General features: G+C 43.5%; 1 protein-coding gene across 3 annotated transcripts in view; it reads right to left on the bottom strand.

Annotated features, from left to right (window-relative positions):
• Positions 1-24624, bottom strand: part of LOC110175789 (E3 ubiquitin-protein ligase SMURF2) — a 159658-nt gene that overhangs the window by 31190 nt on the left and 103844 nt on the right. For all 3 annotated transcript variants that reach the window (XM_055152329.1, XM_055152330.1, XM_055152331.1), the window contains exons 5-10: positions 13055-13120; positions 10805-10889; positions 9440-9523; positions 8439-8656; positions 1199-1283; positions 104-262 (exon numbers count right to left, since the gene is read on the bottom strand). In XM_055152329.1, coding sequence (XP_055008304.1) covers positions 104-262; positions 1199-1283; positions 8439-8656; positions 9440-9523; positions 10805-10889; positions 13055-13120 — 697 coding nt within the window. The remainder of the gene's footprint in view (positions 1-103; positions 263-1198; positions 1284-8438; positions 8657-9439; positions 9524-10804; positions 10890-13054; positions 13121-24624) is intronic.

Genomic DNA, 24624 nt, shown 5'->3' with positions numbered 1-24624 from the left:
TACTCTGCTTTCCTGCTTCATTTTGTAACACGAATGCCATGTCTAAATCCTGGCCTCCTTGCATTGTGGTGGTGAGTTACTTCACGGAGCACGCGTCACTCACTTGAGGACGAGGTGCAGGTTGGCGGAGAGGCGCGGGTCGGTGAACTGCGTGGTGCGGTTGTTGTGGTCCACGAAGTAGACCCTCCCCGTGGCCGTGTTCCTGATCTCCCATCCCGGAGGCAGAGGGCCCAGCTCCTCGCAGTTCACATTACTCAGGTCTCTGTCAACACACACACACATACGGCATTTAATCAGCAAAAAGTAACTGTATGTACGCCTGGATGAGATATGTGATATATACATCTTTAAAAAGCCTTTACAGTACTTTTTTTTTTTTTTACTGATGTTACTACCTACCTCACTTAATCAGGAATACTAATATCGTAGTTAGGGATGGGCATTCGATGAAATTTTCTTAATCGATCGTCGGAAGAATTTTTATATTAAAATGATCATCATTATTATTACTATCTGCACTACTAATCTGCATAAATAAATTCAACTTTACGACATATAAACCGTAACGACTCTAGAGCCACATCAGCCCGTTTGACATTATAATGTGTTTAATTCAGTTTTGTTCAACTCTCACAGAAACTAAACTTAAAACCGCATCGCTAATTTGCATAAACTAAGCGAAGATAAAACTCCAGCTCTTGTGTCGCTGATGTGGTTCAATTTCTGTTGGATTAAAAGACATGACTCAGGTGAATACAGGTTAGTGTGACCAGATTTGCGTTTGTCAAAACCAGGACAGCGTACGGGGGGAGGGGGGCGGGGCCTCGTCATCGACATGAGCGACTCTCACCTGGTAAAACTTTTTCCCACTGGACACAGAAACATATGTGCTGCTTTATACACTGTGCACATGGACTCACACTTGTCCCGAACGCAACAGAAAGTGTGGAATTTCTTGTACAAATCATCGTTAAATCCACATTTGTGCTTCGGTTTGTTACAGACTGACCCACTGTTTGTGTCTCGCTCCTTCTGATGCAGAGACACATGTACACACCTGTTTGGTCACGATACACACAGCAACCTACATTCGGTTTGTCAATTAAAATTAACGTAATCGATGAAATTCTTAATGATCAATTATCGATTAATCATGCCCATCCCTAATCGTAGTAGTTGATGTACAGCAGAGACGTACCTGGGGACTCTGGGGTCGTGCCACGTGCTGACCCCTGTCTGTGTGTGGAGGAAGTACACCTGGCCCTGCTGCGTGGTCCTCTGCTCTGTAATAACAAAACAAAAACTCACGTGAATCAAAAATATTTAAACTCCAAACCCTCTGACTCTGAATCAAAGGCATCAGTTGCGTTTTTCAGACTGTAAAATGCGCTTATGTGACAGTTAGATCCGCCTGCCTCATGTTTTAAGACACGTTATGGCGCTGTTACATCAAAAACAAAGCTTTTTTTTAAATTTATTTATTTATTTATTTCGGGTCACAGGTATATTTTGACATTAATCCACAGACAGTCATATTTAACATACACAGAGAAAAGGTAACGGCTGAAGTTTAAGCTTATTATGCCTTTACCCTTTATTCCTTTGTCAGAGCGTCGTCTTGACACCAGTTCATCTTCAAAAATACAGTGAGAGGAAACAAACAAATCAGAAACAGAACAACAAAGTTCTACAGCACAAACTAAGTATCTTATTTCATGTGTCTGTCCAGAGTTAAACATTTAAACTTCTTTATAAAGTGAAAGAGACTGGTGCACAGTTTTAGGTTTTCTGTACAGTTGTTCCACAGCTCCACCCCTTTAACAGATTTACAACATTTCATAATGTTTGTTCTGATTTTCTTTTTAATAAACATGGTCGTGCCTCTGAGTTCATATCGGCTCTTTCGGATTTTGAACATGTTCTGTAAAGATTTTGACAGGAGATTGTTGTTTACTTTGAACATGATTTTCAGAGTATAAAGGTCGACTAAATCATACAATTTCAGCGTTTGAAGGTTTATAAATAATGCATTGGTTGGTTCGTTATAAGCTGATAATGTGATTGCTCTTATTGCCTTTTTTTGCAGGGTAAAGCTCAAAATGCTCAGTTCCACCTTGTGATGTCACGTAGAGGTAGTTTTCAAGTTATCAGGTAACTTTTTTTTTAATCTTTAGTTGAGTAGAGATTGACAATTCCCGGTCTGACCCCAGCAGGAGCATGAAGCCTCTGACAACACAGCTCCTGGGATCATTCGGGCACTCAAACTCCTCCACCACGTTAAGGTGCCGGTTTCGCAGATACGAGCGGTTAAAATGAGTTTCCTCCGCAGGGTGGGTGGGTGCTCCTTTAGAAATAGGGTGAGGAGCTCGGTCACACGGGAGGAGCTCGGAGTAGAGCCACTGCTCCTCCACAACAAGAGGAGCAGCTGAGGTGGCTTAGTGGGCGCCTTTTCTCAGGAGGTGTTCCGGGCATGTCCCACCGGGAGGAGCCCCCGGGGAAGACCCAGGACACACTGGAGCAGGGGTGCTCAATACCTCGATCCCGATCTACCAGTCGATCGCCAAGGTCGTGTGGGTAGATCGCCGTGTCTCGTCTCGGACTCGTGTTTGGACTCGGTCTTGTCTCTCACTCGAGGTCTGACACTCAACAAGTGTGATCATATTTCATTCCGGCCGCTGCTGTTGGTAATAAACTTGTAGCGGGTGCAGGAGCGTGTGGGGCGTCTCAGTGCAGCCTGTGCGCTCATTTGAAACCCGCGGAGACTCTACGGCGCATCACAAACACACACGCTCCCTATGCACGGCTCGTCTGCGACAGCGTGTGCCCTCGTGTACCAGCGTGCATCACAGGGCAGGCCTGTCATCTGCCTCACGTCAGCACGCCGCCCCTCGCCTTTTCAGCGTTCAACAAAGTGCGGCGTGAACGTGAAGCAAAAACCAGTCTAAATTTGTGTTCCAGTGTTGGCACAAAGCAGGTCTACAGCATAGAGCGGATCTACAGAACAGACCTACTGCCACATTTGGCTGAAGTTTGTCTAACAAAAGTGACAAATGCATCTGTGTTTGTCACGATGTGCGTTTGGTTTGGTAAACGTGCAGAGGCTGGTAAATATCACTGCAAAACCAGAAAAGAATGCAACTCCAGTTTGGAACTTTAAAAAACAGGTTTAAAAATCTTCCTTCACTTTTTTCACAGTTTTGTGTAAAGTGCCAGAGGAAGTTCTCTTAAAGAAGAGGTTCTCAAACTGTGGGTGAGGGTCCAAAAAAGGGGCAGAGTGTTTCAGTGCAGTTTGTTTGGCTTTGTATTAGGTTGATCATTTTGACTTGGTCATTTTGTAAGTAGCTCGCACGCTGAAAAAATGTGAGCACCTCTGCACTGGAGTCTCTGGGCTGGCCTGGGAACGCCTCAGGGTTCCCCCGGAGGAGCTGGAGGACGTGTCTGGGGTGAAGGAAGTCTGGGAGTCCCTGCTTAGACTGCTGCCTCTGCAACCCAGCCCCGGATAAGCAGAAGAAAATGGATGGATGGGTAAAACTTGTTGTATAATCTCTTATAAAGGATCATTACGGACTTTTGTTTTGAAATGAGTGAAATAGCAGAAACAGAAGTGTATTTGAAGACCTTAAAAAAGCGGTGTAAGTGTAGATAAATATGAAGGGACAGATGTGAGGAGCCTCGTAATCTTCAAACTGTGATATGGTTTCATAAAAGTGCCTGGGACCGCACATGTCAGATAAGGGCGTGTCTGGAGGGCAGCGGGGGGGCGGAGGAGAGGAGGAGGAGGAGGAGGGGTGGATGGTGTGAGACGCCGTGGGTACACAGAGAGAGAGAAAGAGAGAGAAAGATCCAGCCGGAATATTAGATTGTCTGGATGTGGATGGAGCCAGAGTTCTAGACTCCTGGTGTCGAGAAGAGGGTCAGACACAGATTAGAGGAGAAGAGAGGGAGGAGGGAGAGGGGGAAGGGAGGGGAGGGTAGGAAGACAGGAGAGGGAGAAGGGAGAGAAGGAGGAAAGGAGGAGAAGAGGAGAGGGAGGAGGAGAGGAGGAGAGGGGAGGGTGGAGAAAAAGAGGGAGGAGAGAGGAAAGAGGAGACAAGAGGGAGGAGGAGAGGAGAAAGCAAAGGAAGAGAGGGAGGAGGACAGGAGAGGGAGGAGGAAAAGAGGGAGGAGAGAGGAAAGAGGAGACAAGAGGGAGGAGGAGAGGAGAAAGCGAAGGAAGAGAGGGAGGAAGAGAGGGAGGAAGACAGGAGAGGAAGGAGAAAGAGAAGGCGGAGGAAATGAGAGGGAGAAAAGAAGAGGAGAGGGAGGAGGAGAGAAGAGGGAGAAAGAAGTGGAGAGGAGAGTAAGGAGGAAGAGGAGAGGGAGAGCAGAGAAAGCGAAGGAAGAGAGGGAGGAGAGGAAGAGAGGGAGGATGGCGAAAGAGGAGGAAGGGAGGAGAAGAGGAGAGAGAAGAGGAAAAGAGGGAGGAAGAGAGGGAAGAGAGAGGAGGACAGGAGAAAGGGAAGGAAGAGAAGGGAGGAAGAAAGGGAGGAGGACAGGAGAGGGAGGAGGAAAAGAGGGAGGAAGAAAGGGAAGAGGAGACAGGAGGGAGGAGGAGCGGAGAACGCGAAGGAAGAGACGGAGGAAGAGAGGGAGGAGGGCGAAAGGGAGAAAGAGAGGGAGGAGGAAACGGAGAGAGAGAGAGGAGGAGGAGAAGGAGGAGGAAGAGAAGGAGGAGGAAATGAGAGGGAGAAACGAAGACGGAGAGGAGGAGAAAGAAGCGAAGAGGAAAGGGAGGAGGAGAGGAGAAGGAGAAAGAAGGGGAGAGGGAGAAGAGGGAGGTGAGGGAGAGCGAAGAGAGGGAGGAAAGGAGGAGAAGAGGAGAGGGAAGAGGAGACAAGAGGGAGGAAGAGCGGAGAAAGCGAAGGAAGAGAGGGAGGAGAGGAAGAGAGGGAGGACGGAGAAAGGGAGGAAGGGAGGAGAAGAGGAGAGGAGAGGGAAGAGGAAAAGAGGGAGGAAGAGAGAGGAGGACAGGAGAAAGGGAAGGAAGAGAAGGGGGAAGAAAGGGAGGAGGACAGGAGAGGGAGGAGGAAAAGAGGGAGGAAGAAAGGGAAGAGGGCGACAGGAGGGAGGAGGAGCGGAGAACGCGAAGGAAGAGACGGAGGAAGAGAGGGAGGAGGACACGAGAGGAAGAAAATAAGAGGGAGAAGAGGAGAGGAAAGAGAAGAGAAGAGATGAGGGAGGAGAAGAGGAGAGGGAGAAAGAAGAGTAGAGGAGAGGGCGGAGGAAGAGGAGAGGAGGGAGGAGGATGAGAGGAAGGAGAAGAGGAGAGGTGAGCGGAAGAGGAGAGGGAAGAGAGGGAGGAGGTGAGGAGAGGTAATAGAAGAGGAGAGGGGAGGGAGGTGAAAAGAGGAGAAACATTTTGCAAGAGTTTTGCCGGTAACAAGCGTCTTCTTCAGTTCTGACGAGGTTCTGCAAGTCACTGTCTCATATGTGTCTGACGGGAGGAGCTAAACCAACGACTGTATCCTGAAACTAACACACCCTAGTTTATTAATTCACTGTAAGATTGTGTTGTGTTGAGTCATAACTGTTCAAGTCCATAATACCTGAGTCATCCAGCCGATTAGTCATTTAGCCTCGTTTCTTTCTTTGTTTTGTTTTGTTTTGTTTTGGGTCAAGGGATGGACTTGTAAACAGCGCAGTCACGATACGAACATTTCAGACTCGATTTTGTTACTACAGAATAGACTCAGTGCTGTTCCTGTTTTCTGTACTGATTCTCAACATTAAATCGTAGTACTTTCTTTTATATTTCAGCGTGGTCTGCGTAATCCCTCAGTGGTGTTTATAGGCGAGTTTCAGCTGACGTCATTGTTATTAAAAGCCCGCGTTGCATGCTGGGAAATATTTTGGTCGGAGGCAAGAAACACGGTAGCGTCAAACACAGTGCGTAACCTCGTGTATTTATCCCCGATAATGGTAAATTCCTGCTGCATTTAACAGATGCACAAATAGAAGCACGGAAGAAGGAAAATGTCTTTTTCGTATTCTGAGTGAAAAGAACCGCTAACGGTGAATTAAACGACTTTTAAACATTCGCAGAGCAAACGTAGAAGATCCTAACAAACCGTGGACTCCAACAAGTTCAACAACACATCGAGACTCTTGGAGGTTTTCATCTTTTCTGCTGTGAATGGCCCAGGAGTTTCCACCAAGTCATTGTGGATATCGCCCAAGTGAATATTTGTCCAGGTAGTTGGAGATTCTGACCAGAAATTTGGTTTGTTCCACCTTTTGTTGGGGTTGAAAAGGGTGATTTGTCGTCCGTCGATGCTTATGACCGATTTCTGGTCAAATGGTCTTGGGTCCTCTGCCGTTAGAGTGGATCAATAACCGGGATCAATACCCTTTACGTGCTTTCTCGCTCCGTCCGTCATGTTGAATTAGTGTTTCTTGCCGCCGACCAAAATAATTCCCAGCATGCAACGCGCACTTTTGTCAACAATGAAACTCGCCTATACCATAGAACTACAATAAAATCTGAAGGTGAACTCAAGATGGCGTCGAGTTGTTTTCAGTGTCCTGTGCTCATCGGCGCATGGGCCCCAAAAAAACTTTCTCTTCCACATTTACTTCCTCAATACGGGCGAGCGCCTCCCAACTGTGTGACGTCTGTAACGTGAACAGTGTCGGGGAGTAACAGATTACATGTACCGGAGTAACGTAATCAGAGTACAAATTATGAGTAACTGTATTCAGTTACAGTTACTGTTTCAGTGAGTGGTAATTGGATTACAGTTACTTTGTTGAAATAAATGGATTACACGGCGGGATTTTCCTGTTTTCACATTCTGGGCTAAACCAGGACTAAACCAAAGACTAAAGCAAAGACTAAAGCAGGACTAAAAGCAGGATTAAACTAAGACTAAACCAGGACTAAAACCATGTCTAAAACCAGGACTAAACCAGGTCTAAACAATATGACACTTAACAGTAGATGGACATAATTTAAGGCAGCAGTGATCTCATATAGAAATAATTTCTCTATCAATAATATTTTTTTGAATATGTTTAAGTAAAGACTGAGCTTGTTATTGTCTTTTAGCAGATAAAACAAAACATCTTATGTTAAGATCCTCGTCTTTGCTTCTTTACAGTAAACAGTTGCTTATTCATGGAGATTTAGGCTCAACAGACAATTTGAAGAGAACAAACAAGAATTTTCAGGATGTGGTCGGTACATTCATGTAGTTTTAAAAAGCACGACAATATCAAGTAATCCAAAGTATTCAGATTACATTACTCACTTTAAGTAATTTAATGGATTACGTTACAAACTACATTTTGGTGTGTGTAATCTGTAATCTGTAGGGGAAAACATTTTAAAAGTCACCTTCCCAACACTGTGAACGGTGTGGAGCGTTTGGACCAGAGACCGTATATATGAGTGGACATAGCTAACGTTCTAGCCGCCGCGTTCCAAATAGGAATTTCGCCAGGAGGCTCTTCCGGCTCCTTCTGACCCTGGCTCCCACTGACTTACATTAGGATCTTGCGGCTCCTCTCTCTGTACCTGCTGCTGCACAGAGCCTCGTCGTTTTGGTCGTAAAATGTTCGTATTAACCCGCGACACACGATCCAGAATTTTTCATTTCGCTGTTTTGTCCCTAAATCAAGATATGAACATCAATAACGGACCAATCAGATGCCTTCATTCCCTGAGGTCACTCCCGCTAGCCTTAGCAACAGGTTTGATTGACAGCTTGTGTGTTTCGTTACTAAGTAAGCACCCTTCCCGCTTTCCAGTGAGAAAGAAGGGCACATTTAAAGACCGACGGGCACATTTAATGTCCCGTCATGATTGGCTCGTGTTGTTGCTACGATACTCCCGGTCGGATTTCCAAATATGGAACCTGGCTCCAGATTCAACCCTGTAACTGTGGCATCGGGAGCTTTATTTGAGTTGGGCTGTGGTGACATCACACTCGATTAGTCCACTTTTTTATACAGTCTATGTTTGGACCCATAAGAGTGAGAGCTGCTAGAGCGGAGCGAGCGCCGGCTCAAAGCGGGACGAGGCTAAGTCTTACAAAGATCACTTTTAGGCGTTTTGAGGATTTAAACATTTTAAAAAGTTTATGTTGTGAAAATAGAAAAGAATCCCTACAAACGACCTTTGTCAAAGTCTCCGGGCCCAAGCTCTCAGGAGCTGCAGTACCTGGAGCAGCCACTAATCAGTCTCGAGCCGGGACAGAGGGAGAGGGGCTTATCCAGTTTTTATTATAGATCCATGGTGTATACTAGTGTTGTACTCTTACACTTGTTCTGATACAGCTCAACGTTATTCTAAAGTAAATGAAGTTCGTGAATGTGTGTCGTAAGTCGTAAATGTGATGACTGAACATGTGATAAACAGAAATCTAAAATGGCTGCCTGTAGTAGTAGAAGCCGGGCCTCACCGTATCCTTCGGGCAGGTCTGGGGGAGTGTGTAGGTGTGTTCTGCTCATGTAGTTGCGGTGCCTCTGCGATCGGACCCTCCTCTCCTGGGCCCTCTGGTCGCCCCCGTTGGTGGGCACTGTGGGCGTGGGGGGCGTGGCTCCGTTTGTAGTGATGGGCGTGTTCTCGTCTACGATGCAGCTCAGAGGTCGACCCGGGCTGGAGTACTCCGATGCAGGTCTGGAGAGAAATGGTATATTTTTGGTTTTTATGGCATAATAAAATCCACTACTATTGTGACAAACTTTGTCATAATGTTATTTTTATGTTTTTTCTTATTACATAGAGATGACTGACGATGGGTTCAGTAGTTTGAGCTAGGACCAAGTCATTGTGTCCATGGGCAAAACACATCAGCCACCATGAATGTGGTGTGTGTGTGTGTGTGTTGGTCAGGGGGACCGATGGTGCAGATTGATCAGTCTGTCCCAGGGCAGCTGTGGCTACAGTAGTATTGAGTTGAGTAGTGTGGAGTTAATGAATACTGCACTGTAAAGAGCTTTGGGAGTCTTGAAAGGTGCTATATAAATGCAATGCATTATTATTATGAATGAACTGGATGGTTTTTCATATATTTAGTGTTTTAAAAGGGTTAAAAAAGGTTTTAAAAAAATGTTTTGAACATGTGCAATACTTAAAACAGACTTTTTTGCACCCTCAAAAGTAAATACATAAAAATGAAAATAAAAACTAATTTGAAATGTCTAAAAAAATAAATTTGTAAGTTTAGCCTACCCCTGGACACCAGGGAGACCTGTGAAGTAGATTTTTAAAACATCAAATAGTGTATTGCTAAATTTAGAGAAATGCTTGGTGAAAAAATCTTGTCAAAAGTGTTGTACATGGGAGCATACAGGCACTTGGTTCGTTTAAACATTGCATTCATGTGGGGCCTTAACCCAGTTTGCAGAAGGTACAAGGAGGTGTGTACTTTGGTTCCTGTGGTCTGGAGAGAGTTCTCACCTGGTGGGCCTCTCCCACTGTGTAGAGCGTGTGATGTGGTTCAAGTACTGGATCCTCCCCGACGCGGTTCTCCTCTCCTCCCAACTGAGAAACAAACACACACACAGATGTTCACATGTGAACTCCAGAACTTCACATAAGACATTTTACACAAAGGACTTTAAGCAGTAGGGCAGTTTTCAACAGAGGTGGGACCAACTCTTCGTTTTGCGAGTCTTAAGTAAGTCTCAAGTCTTTGACATCAAGTCCCAAGTCAAATACAGGCAAGTCCAAGTCAAGTCCAAGTCGTCTGCTTTGAGCTTCAAGTCATTTCAAGTCTTTAAACCAAAGTACCTAGATTTTTGCAATTTATATTAATTTTAACATTAATTGTACTTATAAAGTCGTGGTATGTTTATATATGAGTATTTACAGAGTATGTAAGAGTTGTAGAAATGGAAATGTTTCTTTTTTAAATGTCTTTACCAGATCTTAGAGTGAATCATTACAGTCAGAATAGAACAAATTCAGATTTAAAAGTGCTTCTAAAGTCTTCTCAAGTCACAGACCTCAAGTCAGAGTCAAGTCCCTTCAAGCCCAAGTCGAGTCCCAAGTCTTAATCCATTTTATCAAGTCAAGTCTCAAGTCCTAAAAATAGTAACTCAAGTCTGACTCGAGTCCCCACCTCTGGTTTTCGATACAGAGCACTTTTAATTCAGTACAATTCAATACGATATATTTCAAAACGATTCGATACAGTTCAGTAAAAAAAAAAAAAAAAGGTTCTGACACTAAAAGTCTTTGTTAAACCACTAAGTTTATATGAAAAACACTTCAAAACGGTGAAAATGTCAAGTGTATTGCATAAACAAGTGAACTTTCTCCAAACAAGCAACACAACTGTAGCTCTTTTACAAAATAATTTAGTAAAATATACAAAAAAAAACCCTCTTAGTGATATATTGATACAGCAGCCCATGAATATTCCCTCATCGATTCGCACATTAACTTCTGTCCCCTCATTTAAAAATGCTCTGGTTCAATATTTACAGAACCCGTGTAATTGTTTTTGATAATTTTGTTGAATTTTCTTGTCCATGTTGTTGTATTTTGTGACTATATTTGAACTTTGTCTTGCCGTGGCTACGAGCACCACCTCAAAAACGAGACGGCGAGACATCTCCAGGGGCTTATTCTCCAGATTCAGAATCAGAATTTACTTCCAAACAAATAAATTTAAGATACTGTATTATCAAATTAAACAATAAGATAGATCGATATTTCAATATTTTTGCACACCTCTAATAAGCAGGGATGTAAAAACAGCCAAAACTACAACAGTACTAATCTCGTTTTATTATAATTTCTTTTTCAGAGTTGCCTTACCCGTCTGGAAGGTCATTGTCGAAGAGGCGACTGCAGTCCACCACGGGGCCCCCAGAGCCTATCCGGTCCCTGGACTGTAGACTCACTGTGGGAACACAAGTGAAAAGCTTAAACTATCTGTCTGTCTCTATCTGTCAAGTGAACTGGTGAAGAAAAAAAACAGAAAACGGTCCACATTTACGCAGTCCTTCACTTCTAGGTCAAGCTCAAATTACCGTCGAAAGCCCCTGTGCCGTTTTTTCCGAGCATCTGAACAAACTTTGTCTTGGTACGGTACGGATATATTGGAAAAGCAGCTCTCGAAGTCAAAATACGTCCACTGTGTACTGTCTGTTTCTCATTATGAAGCGTTTTACTGTTCGAGAATCAGGAAGTGCGCTATTCGCATGCTAGTTGTTGCATGGTCTGGTCTCTGAAAGTTGTGGAAAGCGCTTATAAGCTCATCACGGTGAAAAATTAGGACGCTCTGAATGCGTAAAGTAAGTGAGGAGTAACTTTGGAACACTGCAAACAGTTTTAAATGAACTACCGTATTTTTCGGACTATAAAGCGCACCGGATTATAAAGCGCAATATCAATAATGCTGAATTCTCTCGTCTATTTTCATACATAAGTTACACCTCATTAATGCCGGGTGTACACTGTGCGATATTTTCGGTCGTGTCACTCGGCCCAAGCTTAAACTGTACGACCGAATCGCAGGGTTTAAAAGTTCACAGCTCACGAATCATGTTCTCACACTGAACGAACCAACGCTCGGATGTGACCTGCCTGAGCTCACTGTACATTCACATAAAGACCGGAGTTGTTGTTCCGGAATTAGAAAACCACGGAATTAGAAAACCACAGACGCAATGCAGATCCAGACATAAAACAGACGCACTGCCTTGGCAATTTGTGCCATTCTCTGCGCAGACAAGCCCAAAAAGAAGAGAAATCTGGTCAAAGAAATGGCTGGGCAGACGTGGACAGTACGGGTTGTCAGTTCTTCAGAAGGAACTGGAGGTAAGTAGCATCAAGTTTTTTCAACCAAACTTCTGTTCTGTGTTGCTTGATTAGCTGCGCCTCCATGTCCTGTGTCCAAAACACTCTCCGGCACCATCGTCCTCCACAACCTCATATCCTGCTTCCTCTTCTGTGTCCGCACATGCTCAGTCTGACAGATTCTGGCAAATCGGCTCATGGAACGACTTCAACAGAGCAAAATCCTCATGAGAAGCGACTGGATTTCAAACAAATTTGATTTTCTTGCGACCTACAAATGCAGACCGGGAGCTGGTCGTGAGATATTAATCGTTTTTCTTTACCCGATGTTTACTACACGAAGCACGACACACGATGAAGCCAAAACTCAGCCCAATCCCCAAAATAGTCACGCGAGTGAAAAATCAGCTTAAAAAGAGTCAAAAATCGCACAGTGTACGCACGGCTTAAGCGAAACAAACGGACGACACTTGAGACTGATCCCTTAGCCCATGTGTCCACGATCCATTAGCAGATCGTGGCGTAATTTGCCCGGTGTTGCCTCCCTGTCTCGGTGAATGTGGATTATGAAAGTGAATGTGGGTGGATCATTTAAGTTTGTTTTTTTAAATTTCCTACGAGGACGACTCAAATCTACATTGAGTAATAATGTGTTTAATGTAGCTTTGCGCACATTTGTTTATTTTTTACAGAAGTGAAACTTAAAACCACATGGATAATTTGCACAAACTCTTAGCGCTGAAAAAACAGCTCGCTCCTTGTGCACTGATGTGATTTAGTTTCTGTCGGACACGTCGAACACGACTCAGTGGACTTTCTGCGACAGGATGTGCTGCTGATGGTGAGTCTGTTTGTGCTTCTATCGCATTGGAGATGGTTCATGTGAAACCTTTCAGAGATTACTCCATGAGGCTCTTGACTACGGCAACCACAAAGCTCCGACAGTCCATCAAACGGTGCGGCTTTGTAGCTTAAAAAAGTCGTACTAAAACATTTTGACAGACTTTTGAGCTCCGTGTACCACACAAAATCAGTTCGAGGGCAGTGAGCAGAACCAGAATTAATACATAAGGCGCACAGTCAATTTTTGAGAAAATTAAAGGATTTTAAGTGCGCCTTATAGTCCCAAAAATGCAGTAGTTCTGTTTTTCAGGTTTTTAAGAGCGTAAAAATCAGGTACAAGTTTAAAACTACAACAGAAAACGAGCGGTGTTTTTGTTTCATGCGTTAAGTCTAATAATTGCAAAGATGTAAAAGTCGACTTACCAACAATCTGCCCTCGAACTGTGTCGCTGTCGTTGGGGCTCAGCTTGTTCAGGTCTAGTCTCTGATCTGTGGACAGAAACACGAGAAATGAGATATAAGATAAGATAAGATATGCCTTTATTAGTCCCACAGTGGGGAAATTTCAGTGTTGCAACGCACTATTTCAGAACAGCAGGAAAAGGTAACACAGATAATAAATAATAGCTTAAAAATAATTTAAAAATAGACTTAAAAATAATCGCACATGGTTATGATTGACTGGTACATGTTCAGTGTTAACAGTGTTTGTTGTAAAGTCTGACAGCAGCAGGAAGGAAAGACCTGCGAAACCTCTCCTTCACACAGCGAGGGTGAATGAGTCTGTCACTGAAGCTGCTCTCCAGAGCAGACAGAGCCTCCTGCAGGGGCTGAGACTCATGGCCCAGCATAGAGATGACCTTAGTCAGGACCCTCCTGTCCCCCACCTCCTGCACTGAGTCCAGACAACAGCCCAGGACAGAGCTGGACTTCTTGATGACCTTGTCCAGCTTCTTCTTCTTCTCCCTCTCTGTGATGCTGCTGCTCCAGCAGACCACACCGTACAGGATGGCTGATGCCACCACAGAGTCATAAAAGGTCTTCAGGAGTGGCCCCCCCCCAAAAGACCTGAGTCTCCTCAAAAGACAGTGCATCTGTGTTGTGAGTCCAATCCAGTTTATTGTTCAGATGAACACCCAGGTACTTATATGAGTCCACTCTCTTAATGTCCCTTCCCTGGATGTTCACTGAGGGGCAGTAGAGTGACGTCTGCGGAAGTCCACCACCATCTCCTTGGTCTTCCCTGCATTGATGATGAGGTGGTTCTGCTGACACCAGTCCACAAAGTCCTGTATTAGTCCTCTGTACTCCACATCATTATCATCCTTGATGAAGCCAATGATGGCAGAGTCATCAGAGAACTTCTGCAGGACGCAGCTGTCCGTGTTGTGTCTGAAGTCTGCAGTGTAGAGGGTGAAAAGAAAGGGCGCGAGGACAGTGCCCTGGGGCGCCCCCACACTACCAGTCAGGAGGTCAGACACGCAGTTCTTGGATCTCAAAAACTGGGGCCGGTTTGTGAGGTAGTCCAGAATCCAGTCTGCCAGGTCACAGTCCACAGCGGCAGTCTCCAGCTTGTCCCTCAGGAGCAGTGGCTGGATGGTGTTGAAAGCACTGGAGAAATCAAAGAAAAGAATCCTCACAGTGCTGCCGGGGTTCTCCAGGTGAGACAGTGAGCAGGTAGATGACGGCGTCCTCCACTCCGATTCCAGGCCGGTACGCAAACTGCAGCGGGTCCATCGCTGAGCTCACGGTGGAGCGGAGCAGTGTTGGGGAGTAACAGATTACATCTACCGGAGTTATGTAATCAGAGTACAAATTATGAGTAACTGTATTCAGTTACAGTTACTGTTTCAGTGAGTGGTAATTGGATTACAGTTACTTTGTTGAAATAAATGGATTACACGGCGGTATTTTCCTGTTTTCACATTTTGGGCCCTTTTTTTTTTTAAATTCCACTCATTGCTGGACACTAAACCAGCTACAGTAACCCGGTTTCTAATAACCAGTTTCTAATAACCGGGTTACTGAAACCGGGTTACTGCGTTTACATGCACCATCAAGAAACCGGGATACTCAAAAAACCCGATCATAACCGGGTTATTGATGTGCTTGTATACGCACTCCATGAGTCAGATGTGGGTTATTACTTGACGAACGCAGCCACGTGCGTCTGCGGGCGGTACGTGAGGAGCCCCTCTAAGCCCCACCCCGACCTGGCACCGCCGAGCACCACAATGTCCCGCCGTGTTTGGAGAAAAGAAAAATGACATGATCCGAGCGCAAATGTCCGCTCTGTTTCAAAGTCCATCGCGCCCCGGACCGCACCGTGTTGGATTGTTGTCGCTTGACAAATTATAAATAAAAAAATAAAATAAAATAAAAAACTGACCAAAATAATCGTGATAATATTTTTTTCCATAATCGAGCAGCACTAAGACAAATGCAAATCATCCTGAATTTTGGGTAGATTTTTGTTTATTGATAACACTGATTATGATTCCTTATAAAAACGTTAATGATTAATCGATAATCGGTCGTTAATTCTTCCGACGACCGATTAAGAAAATTTCATCGAATGCCCATCCCTGGTCGCAATTAATCGATTCATCGCCGCAGCCCTATTTCCAACCGAAGTGAACAACGCAAAGCCCTCGTCGTCACGTCCAACATACTTTCGCTATATGGTGCGGTGTCGCGGAGTTCACGCACAGTTCCCCATCGCAGACACGTCCCCCGGAGCCGTGACGCTTTACACCAGAGTCCATACTTCTCATTATCCGTGTCTGCTCGGAACAGATGGTGGGACTGAGCGAAGAAAAAAAAACGCGCCGCGGGCTGTAAAAAAAAAAAAAAAATCCTTGCACACACGACACGGGTCAAACGCTCCGGTCAAACGCTCGACCTGGACGTCTTCCGCACAAAGCTCGCACTATTCCCGTCTGGCCCCGCTGCAGACGAAACCTGAATGAACCCGAGCCAAAGTCTGGAAACTCTTTGGGAAAACCGAGAGCGAGGTGGATCGGGGTCAGTGTTGGGAAGGTGACTTTTAAAATGTAATTCCCCTACAGATTACAGATTACATACCCCAAAATGTAGTTTGTAACGTAATCCATTAAATTACTTAAAGTGAGTAACGTAATCTGAATACTTTGGATTACTTGATATTGTCATGAATGAACCAACCACATCCTGAAAATTCATGTTTGTTCTCTTTAAATTGGCCCTGGTTTAGTCCTGGTTTAGTCCTGGTTTAGTCTTGGTTTAGACCTGGTTTAGACCTGGTTTAAGTCCTGGTTTTAGTCCTGGTTTAGTCCTGGTTTAGACCTGATTTAGTTCTGGTTTAGTCCTGGTTTAGTCTTGGTTTAGACCTGGTTTAGACCTGGTTTAGTTCTGGTTTAGTCCTTGTTTAGTCCTGGTTTAGTCCTGGTTTAGTTCTGGTTTAGTCTTGGTTTAGACCTGGTTTAGACCTGGTTTAAGTCCTGGTTTAGTCCTGGTTTTAGTCCTGGTTTAGTCCTGGTTTAGACCTGATTTAGTCCTGGTTTTAGTCCTTGTTTAGTCCTGGTTTAGACCTGGTTTAGTCCTGGTTTAGTTCTGGTTTAGTCCTGGTTTTAGTCCTTGTTTAGTCCTGGTTTAGTTCTGGTTTAGTCCTGGTTTAGACCTGGTTTAGATCTGGTTTAGACCTGGTTTAGTCCTGGTTTTAGTCCTTGTTTAGTACTGGTTTAGACCTGGTTTAGACCTGGTTTAGTCCTGGTTTTAGTCCTGGTTTAGACCTGGTTTAGACTTGGTTTAGACCTGGTTTAGACCTGGTTTAGACCTGATTTAGTCCTGGTTTTAGTCCTTGTTTAGTCCTGGTTTAGACCTGGTTTAGTCCTGATTTTAGTCCTGGTTTAGTCCTGGTTTAGACTTGGTTTAGACCTAGTTTTAGTCCTGGTTTAGTCCTGGTTTAGTCCTGGTTTTAGTCCTGGTTTAGTCCTGGTTTAGACCTGGTTTAGACCTGGTTTTAGTCCTGATTTAGTCCTGGTTTTAGTCCTTGTTTAGTCCTGGTTTAGACCTGGTTTAGTTCTGGTTTAGTCCTTGTTTAGTCCTGGTTTAGTCTTGGTTTAGTCCTGGTCTAGTCCTGGTTTAGACCTGATTTAGTCCTGGTTTTAGTCCTTGTTTAGTACTGGTTTAGACCTGGTTTAGACCTGGTTTAGTCCTGGTTTTAGTCCTGGTTTAGACCTGGTTTAGACTTGGTTTAGATCTGGTTTAGACCTGGTTTAGACCTGATTTAGTCCTGGTTTTAGTCCTTGTTTAGTCCTGGTTTTTAGACCTGGTTTAGTCCTGGTTTAGTCCTGGTTTAGTCCTTGTTTAGTACTGGTTTAGACCTGGTTTAGTCCTGGTTTTAGTCCTTGTTTAGTAATGGTTTAGTCTTGGTTTAGACCTGCTTTTAGTCCTGGTTTAGTCCTGGTTTTAGTCCTGGTTTAGTCCTGGTTTAGTCCTGGTTTAGTCCTGGTTTTAGTCCTGGTTTAGCCCAAAATGTGAAAACAGGAAAATCCCGCCGTGTTGCCACTGATCGGGGTAAAGCCAGGGGACGGACTGAACGAAACGGGTGGAAGGAAGGAAAGAAAAAAAGAAAGACAGAAAGAAAGAAAGAAGAAAAAAATAGAAAAATGAAAAACAGAGGAAAGTAAAGCGGAGGCCTGCAGACAGAGAAACGCGCTGGTCCAGGATGTGTGTCTAGACTAAACAAGGCTCTGGTGGAAGCGTAACAAGGGGCTGGACAGAGGTCACTGGCTCCAGTCCCAGACATGTACGGTCCTGCTGCGGCGCCAGGGACTGTACAGAAACACAACGGGGGCATTCGAGGTTTAGGACGGTACCAGGACTAAACCAGGACTAAACCAGGACTAAACCAGGACTAAAGCAGGACTAAACCAGGACTAAACCAGGACTAAACCAGGACTAAAACCAGGACTAAACCAGGACTAAAGCAGGATTAAACTAAGACTAAACCAGGACTAAACCAGGACTAAAACCAGGACTAAACCAGGACTAAAGCAGGACTAAAGCAGGACTAAACCAGGACTAAAACCAGGACTAAACCAGGACTAAAGCAGGACTAAAACCAGGACTAAACCAGGACTATAATGGGACTAAAACCAGGTCTAAACCAGATCTAAATCAGGACTAAACCAGGACTAAACCAGGACTAAACCAGGTCTAAACCAGGACTAATGGGACTAAACCAGATATAAACCAGGACTAAACCAGGACTATAATGGGACTAAAACCAGGTCTAAACCAGATCTAAACTAGGACTAAACCAGGACTAAACCAGGACTATAATGGGACTAAAACCACGTCTAAACCAGATCTAAACCAGGACTAAACCAGGACTAAAACCAGGAGTAAACCAGGACTAAAAGCAGAACTAAACCAGGACTAAAACAGGACTAAAGCAGGTTTAAACTAAGACTAAACCAGGACTAAACCAGGTCTAAACCAGGTCTAAACCAGATCTAAATCAGGACTAAACCAGGACTAAACCAGGACTAAAACCAGGAGTAAACCAGGACTAAAAGCAGAACTAAACCAGGACTAAAACAGGACTAAAGCAGGATTAAACTAAGACTAAACCAGGACTAAACCAGGTCTAAACCAGGTCTAAACCAGATCTAAACCAGGTCTAAACCAGGATCTAAACCAGGTCTAAACCAGGTCTAAACCAGGACTAAACCAGGACTAAACCAGGTCTAAACCAGGGCCAATTTAAAGAGAACAAACATGAATTTTCAGGATGTGGTTGGTTCATTCATGACAATATCAAGTAATCCAAAGTATTCAGATTACGTTACTCACTTTAAGTAATTGAATGGATTACGTCACAAACTACATTTTGGGGTATGTAATCTGTAATCTGTAGGGGAATACATTTTAAAAGTAAACGTCCCAACACTGGCCGTAGTGTCCCAGGCCGGGCCGCCGAGCGCTGACAGCTGAGACATGTACGGTCCTGCTGCGGCGCCAAGGACTGTACGGAAACAGAACGGGGGCATTCGAGGTTTAGGATTTTGCGTCGGTTAAAGCGGTGAACAGAAATGGACGATATATATACAGAGAGCGAGAGAGGTCAGAACAGGCCCAGTGTCAATACTGTGAAAAGGAAGAAAATGTACGGTTGACCCGAAAGTTTTTGAAGAATGGTATATCGTTACGCCGCAGTGTCCAAAATTATAAGTCAAACAATATTGGGCTTTGGGAATTACGGATAATAAATGTATTTTAAGCGGGTTTATGAGAGATGTAAAGATGGTTTATAGTCAGTGTTGGGAAGGTGACTTTTAAAATGTTTTCCCCTACAGATTACAGATTACATACCCCAAAATGTAGTTTGTAACGTAATCCATTAAATTACTTAAAGTGAGTAATGTAATCTGAATACTTTGGATTACTTGATTTTGTCTGCTTAAAGAAAATAAAAAGCCCAGACTTTCCTTAACCGTATAAAAAAATATTATTGATAGAAGAAGAGGAGACACGGTCCATGCAGCATGATTTAGTCCTGTTAAATCCTGTTTAGTCCTGGTTTACACCTGGTTTAGTCCTGGTTTAGACCTGGTTTTAGACCTGGTTTTAGTCCTGGTTTAGTCCTGGTTTAGACCTGGTTTAGACCTGGTTTTAGACCTGGTTTAGACCTGGTTTAGTTCTGGTTTAGACCTGGTTTTAGTCCTGGTTTTAGTCCTGGTTTAGACCTGGTTTATGCCTGGTTTAGACTTGGTTTTAGTCCTGGTTTAGTCCTGGTTTAGACCTGGTTTAGACCTGGTTTAGACCTAGTTTAGTCCTGGTTTAGACCTGGTTTAGACTTGGTTTTAGTCCTGGTTTAGTCCTGGTTTAGACCTGGTTTACCTGGTTTAATCCTGGTTTAGACCTAGTTTAGTCCTGGTTTAGTCCTGGTTTAGACCTAGTTTAGTCCTGGTTTAGTCCTGGTTTAGTCCTGGTTTAGTCCTGGTTTAGTCCTGGTTTAGACCTGCTTTAGACCTGGTTTAGACCTGGTTTTAGTCCTGGTTTAGTCCTGGTTTTAGTCCTGGTTTAGGTGAACAGAAATGGACGATATATATACAGAGAGCGAGAGAGGTCAGAACAGGCCCAGTGTCAATACTGTGAAAAGGAAGAAAATGTACGGTTGACCCGAAAGTTTTTGAAGAATGGTATATCGTTACGCCGCAGTGTCCAAAATTATAAGTCAAACAATATTGGGCTTTGGGAATTACGGATAATAAATGTATTTTAAGCGGGTTTATGAGAGATGTAAAGATGGTTTATAGTCAGTGTTGGGAAGGTGACTTTTAAAATGTTTTCCCCTACAGATTACAGATTACATACCCCAAAATGTAGTTTGTAACGTAATCCATTAAATTACTTAAAGTGAGTAACGTAATCTGAATACTTTGGATTACTTGATTTTGTCTGCTTAAAGAAAATAAAAAGCCCAGACTTTCCTTAAACGTATAAAAAAATATTATTGATAGAAGAAGAGGAGACACAGTCCATACAGCATGATTTAGTCCTGTTAAATCCTGTTTAGAAAGTCCTGGTTTAGTCCTGGTTTAGACCTGGTTTAGTCCTGGTTAGTCCTGGCCAAGGAGGTCATGGTTTTTGCCGGTCCTGTTTGTTTTTGTTTGTTTGTTTGTTGATGTTTGTTTTTTGGTTTAGATGAAATTTTCAGGATTTGTTGGAATGTGAAAAGGAAGACTGGATTTCATTTTGGGTGATCCGGAAGAAACCTGGATTCTGGATCACTTTGAAATTTTAGTTAACATTGTGGTAAATGGGGCCAAAAATTTTGTTTTCAATAGTCTGGTTTAATTTTGACCCCATGAAATTTGACTGAACTGGGACAATTCCTCTTTCAGATTCCAAATTGAAAGATACGAGACAATATTTATGGAAAACCAATTAATATGTTTAGTCCTGGTTTAGACCTGGTTTAGTTTTAGCGGTTTAGTCTGCGCTCTCTGGTTTAGAGTTTGCTTTTCTAGTTTAATCCTGGTTTAGACCTGGTTTTAGACCTGGTTTAGACCTGGTGGTTTAGTCCTGGTTTAGTCCTGGTTTAGTCCTAGTTTAGACCTGGTTTAGACCAAAATGTGAAAACAGGAAAATACCGCCATGTAATCCATTTATTTCAACAAAGTAACTGTAATCCAATTACCACTCACTGAAACAGTAACTGTAACCGAATACAGTTACTCATAATTTGTACTCTGATTACATAACTCCAGTACATGTAATCTGTTACTCCCAACACTGTTTATATATAGTCCAGCGTCAGGACTCGCTCAGTTGAACCTGACGTTCTGACTCAGACCAGCCTGTTTCATCGGACGGTTTCACTTCGTAGAAACCGTCTGACCTCACAGTGTTAGGATTCGTTCGCTTGACAGTAGGCGGGTATTTTTTTATCATTTAACCCAGATGTTTCAAAATAATTTGTGTTTTTCGATTTTCAAAAATATAAAACCAAAATTTGTCCACCAACCAAACCAAAATGAAAAAAAGATAACGATTATTTTTTTTCAGTTTTCAATTTTGTGTTTAAATGAATAATGGAAAAAATGGATAGCGACCGTTTCCCCGTTTCTGTGGCTTAAACTACGATGCCGGACTTTTGCGCCGCATATGGACTGAACCAGGACTGAATCAGGACTAAAACAGGACTAAACCGTTTTCAGTCCCGGTCTGGTCCCGGTCTCAGTCATGGTGTCATAATTATATTTGACCCGCGAGATCATACCAAATCTGTATTAGAGCTGCCCACCGACAGACCGACCCACAGATAGACTATAGAGACATTTTTTATTTAAAATTTTATATTTTATATTCTGCTTGTTCTGGATTCAGTGTTTAAGCAAAACTATTATTAAACATTTATTTTAATAAGAAAAGGTTTAACATTACAGATCTCAAAAGAAGAGAAAACATGCAGATGTTGTACAAATTTTTCAATAAATATTAAGTTTGGCCCACGACTTAGTCCCAGTTTTTTATTTTGGCCTCTGTGAATTTGAGTTTGACACACCTGCTTTAACCAGTCGCTGTAGTCACGTATGTAAGGGTTAGGGTTTTCCTAAATCCCGTAGGAAGAAGGGCAATAACGTCTTTCCCCTTGATGAAATTCACTAAACATTTTCTTTGTTCCAGCTTTAAATCCTCGATCTCGGGAATCGTTGCCAACACAGAATGTCTGGCTCTTCCCTGATTGGCTGGTGCAATCACTTCCGGGGTTCTTGTAAACCGTCTAGTGTATTCCGATTCCTGACCTAGTCACTGTAAAGAAATGAAATTGAGCAGAGTTTTCAGGCGTCCACACAGTGCCGGATCAGATCTGTACTCGTACTGTACTGATGAATTCCTGGGAGCTGGTGGCACCAGATGATTCCGTCTTTAGAGTCGTTCATCGGATTAGTGTGGACAAACACTGCATCCACAACGAAAACGACTCGAATACGAACTAGTGTGGACGGGGCCTAAGATCCTGTCAAGACACTTAAAAAGGAAAAATGTGCCTTTTAAGGACTTGAAGCTCAAAGCAGACGACTTGGACTTGACTTGGACTTTCCTGTATTTGACATGAGACTCGACTCAGACTTGAGGTCACAGACATAAGACTTACTTGAGACTTGCAAAACGTCGACTTTGGCTACGTTCAGACTGCAGGGCTTAACGCTCAATTCCGATTTTGTTGTGAAATCCGATGTTTTTGCGAGGTCGTTCACATTTCCTATTAAATGTGACTTGTATGTGACTCCAGTGTGAACATTAAACGGCCCGAAAGTGTCCCACATGTGCACTGGAGACGACGTCAACCGCAGCGAGCGTGCTCTGTGTTTACGGAAGTTGTCCAAACATGGACGCGAGCATTGAGCACCTGGTGATTTTACCAGGTGATTTTCGTACCAGAGCCAGAACATGAACAACTTACTTGTTTTAAGGAGGAGATTGAGAAGGACGAGGTTTTTGGTTGTGGCGTTTTGTGGGACAGCGGCAGCGACGTCCGTTGAAAGGAACGTGTGGATGTGGCGACGTAGCCAAGAGTGGTGAGTGGTGATGTGCTTCACTTCAGTGACACGGAGTTCATTAACTATTTTCGCCGACTTCGGCACAGAATAGTGACGTTTGTGGCTTGTTGATAACGTGTAGGTCGCATGAATGCGCTTTGACCGTTCAGACTGAAGTCGCATGTCAAAAGATCGGATATGTATCGGTTTTAGGAGCACATATCCAAGTGGCCTGGGTCACATTTGAAAAAATCGGATCTGTGTCATTCAGACTGTCATTAAAAGATCAGATACAGGAACATAGAGGCCAAAAAATCGGATTTGGGTCACTTCAGGCTGCAGTCTGAACGCAGACTTAGTCCCACCTCTGCAACAACAAAGCATCGTAAAGTTGTGGGTACCTCTGAGCCGCACATCACACTTGCGAGTAGCAGATTTTTTTTTTCATTTGTACCAAAATGACTTCGCAAAGCTGCTGAATCCTGCGTATATCACCTAATTAAACTGGAGAAAAAGTAAGTACAGAGCAGTTGGGCGTGTCTGATGGCGGTGAAAAGTTAATTGGCAATATGACGTCTTAAAAATAAGCGATTATTTTGCTCAAACATACGGAAGCCCTGAGAGGCAAGAAAAAAAAAAAAAAAAGAGGCAGGTCATTTGGGCTCTATTTTCTAAGTGTTTTTATTTTTTTTTCACCAACTCAAAAAAAAAGCTGAAGCTGAAGTATGGTACTTATAGGAATACACCAGGAAAACACTTAGGTGCTGAGTGAGTCTTTCGTCAGCCACATGAACAGCGAAAAAAGAAAAAAAAACACAAGAGGAAAAAAAAAATTTGTAGGAAAAAATAAAAAATTTAGAAAAAAAAATTGTCGAAAAAAATATGTAGACATTTTTTTTTTTTTTTAGATTTTATTTTATTTTTATTTTTTTTTGAGTTGATGAAAAAAAAAAAAAAAAAACACTTAGAAAATAGAGCCCAAATGACCTGCCTCTTTTTTTTTTTTTTTTCTCTTGCCTCTCAGGGCTTCCGTACAAACGTGCACGAATCCCTCCAAATACAGCTTCGGGTGAGTAAACGGTGAGGGGAAACAACTATATCATGTTTAAAAGCTCTGAAAAGTCGATTTTGTATAATTCCATGACAAGCAGGTGGCAAAGTCTCAACCCGAAAAGTTCCACAGCGCATCTTTAAGGCCAAGACAGACATCCTGCAATTATGCCTAAACGCGCGGTGAACTTGGTGCCCTTTCTTTCTTCCTCCGAGAGAAAAAGCAAGCCACAACACAGGGCAGAACCCAGAGCTCCGGCCCGATGGTGTACAATTATGCGCGTCTGAGTGGTTTTGGAGATCTGCAGACGGAGATAGAGTCACAGTGGCATTTCTGTGTACGGGCGAAGACGAGGAGGAGGAGGACGAGGAGGAGGAGGAGGAGGAGGAGAAGAGGAGGAGGGGGAGGAAATGCGCTGCAAACCACTCACAGCTGTGGCACCCCGAACGCTTCCTCCTCGGGCCCTCCAGGAACGGAGCGGGGATTCGAGGAAAAGCGCTCCTTCCTGGGCCGGTCGGGGCGGGCAGGGGATAGGGGCCGACAGGGAGTGACAGCAAACTTTTTTTTCTGTTTGGTTTTATGAAGGAAGTCGTTTGAATGTGTCAGCTTGTACCTTTTACATTATTCACCGTATTCTGAACATTTCCGTGTGCGCCGCCATCATCATTCGGGTTGTATTGTTTTGTATGAGGCTGCTGTATGGGCCGGACTATAAAGCTGTTTTAAAGCCTCCCAAAATATCCATGCAGTGTGACTTGTTGGCAGTGTTGGGAAGGTGACTTTTAAAATGTATTCCCCTACAGATTACATACCCCAGAATGTAGTTTGTAACGTAATCCATGAAATTACTTAAAGTGAGTAACGTAATCTGAATACTTTGGATTACTTGATTACATAAGATGTTTTGT

This window comes from Boleophthalmus pectinirostris, unplaced genomic scaffold, assembly GCF_026225935.1.
Source record: "Boleophthalmus pectinirostris isolate CB_2022bp ecotype Guang Dong unplaced genomic scaffold, ASM2622593v1 HiC_scaffold_17, whole genome shotgun sequence".
NCBI lineage: Eukaryota > Metazoa > Chordata > Actinopteri > Gobiiformes > Gobiidae > Boleophthalmus > Boleophthalmus pectinirostris.
Note: the sequence above shows the minus strand (reverse complement) of the source record. Positions and strands in the feature narration are given on the sequence as shown.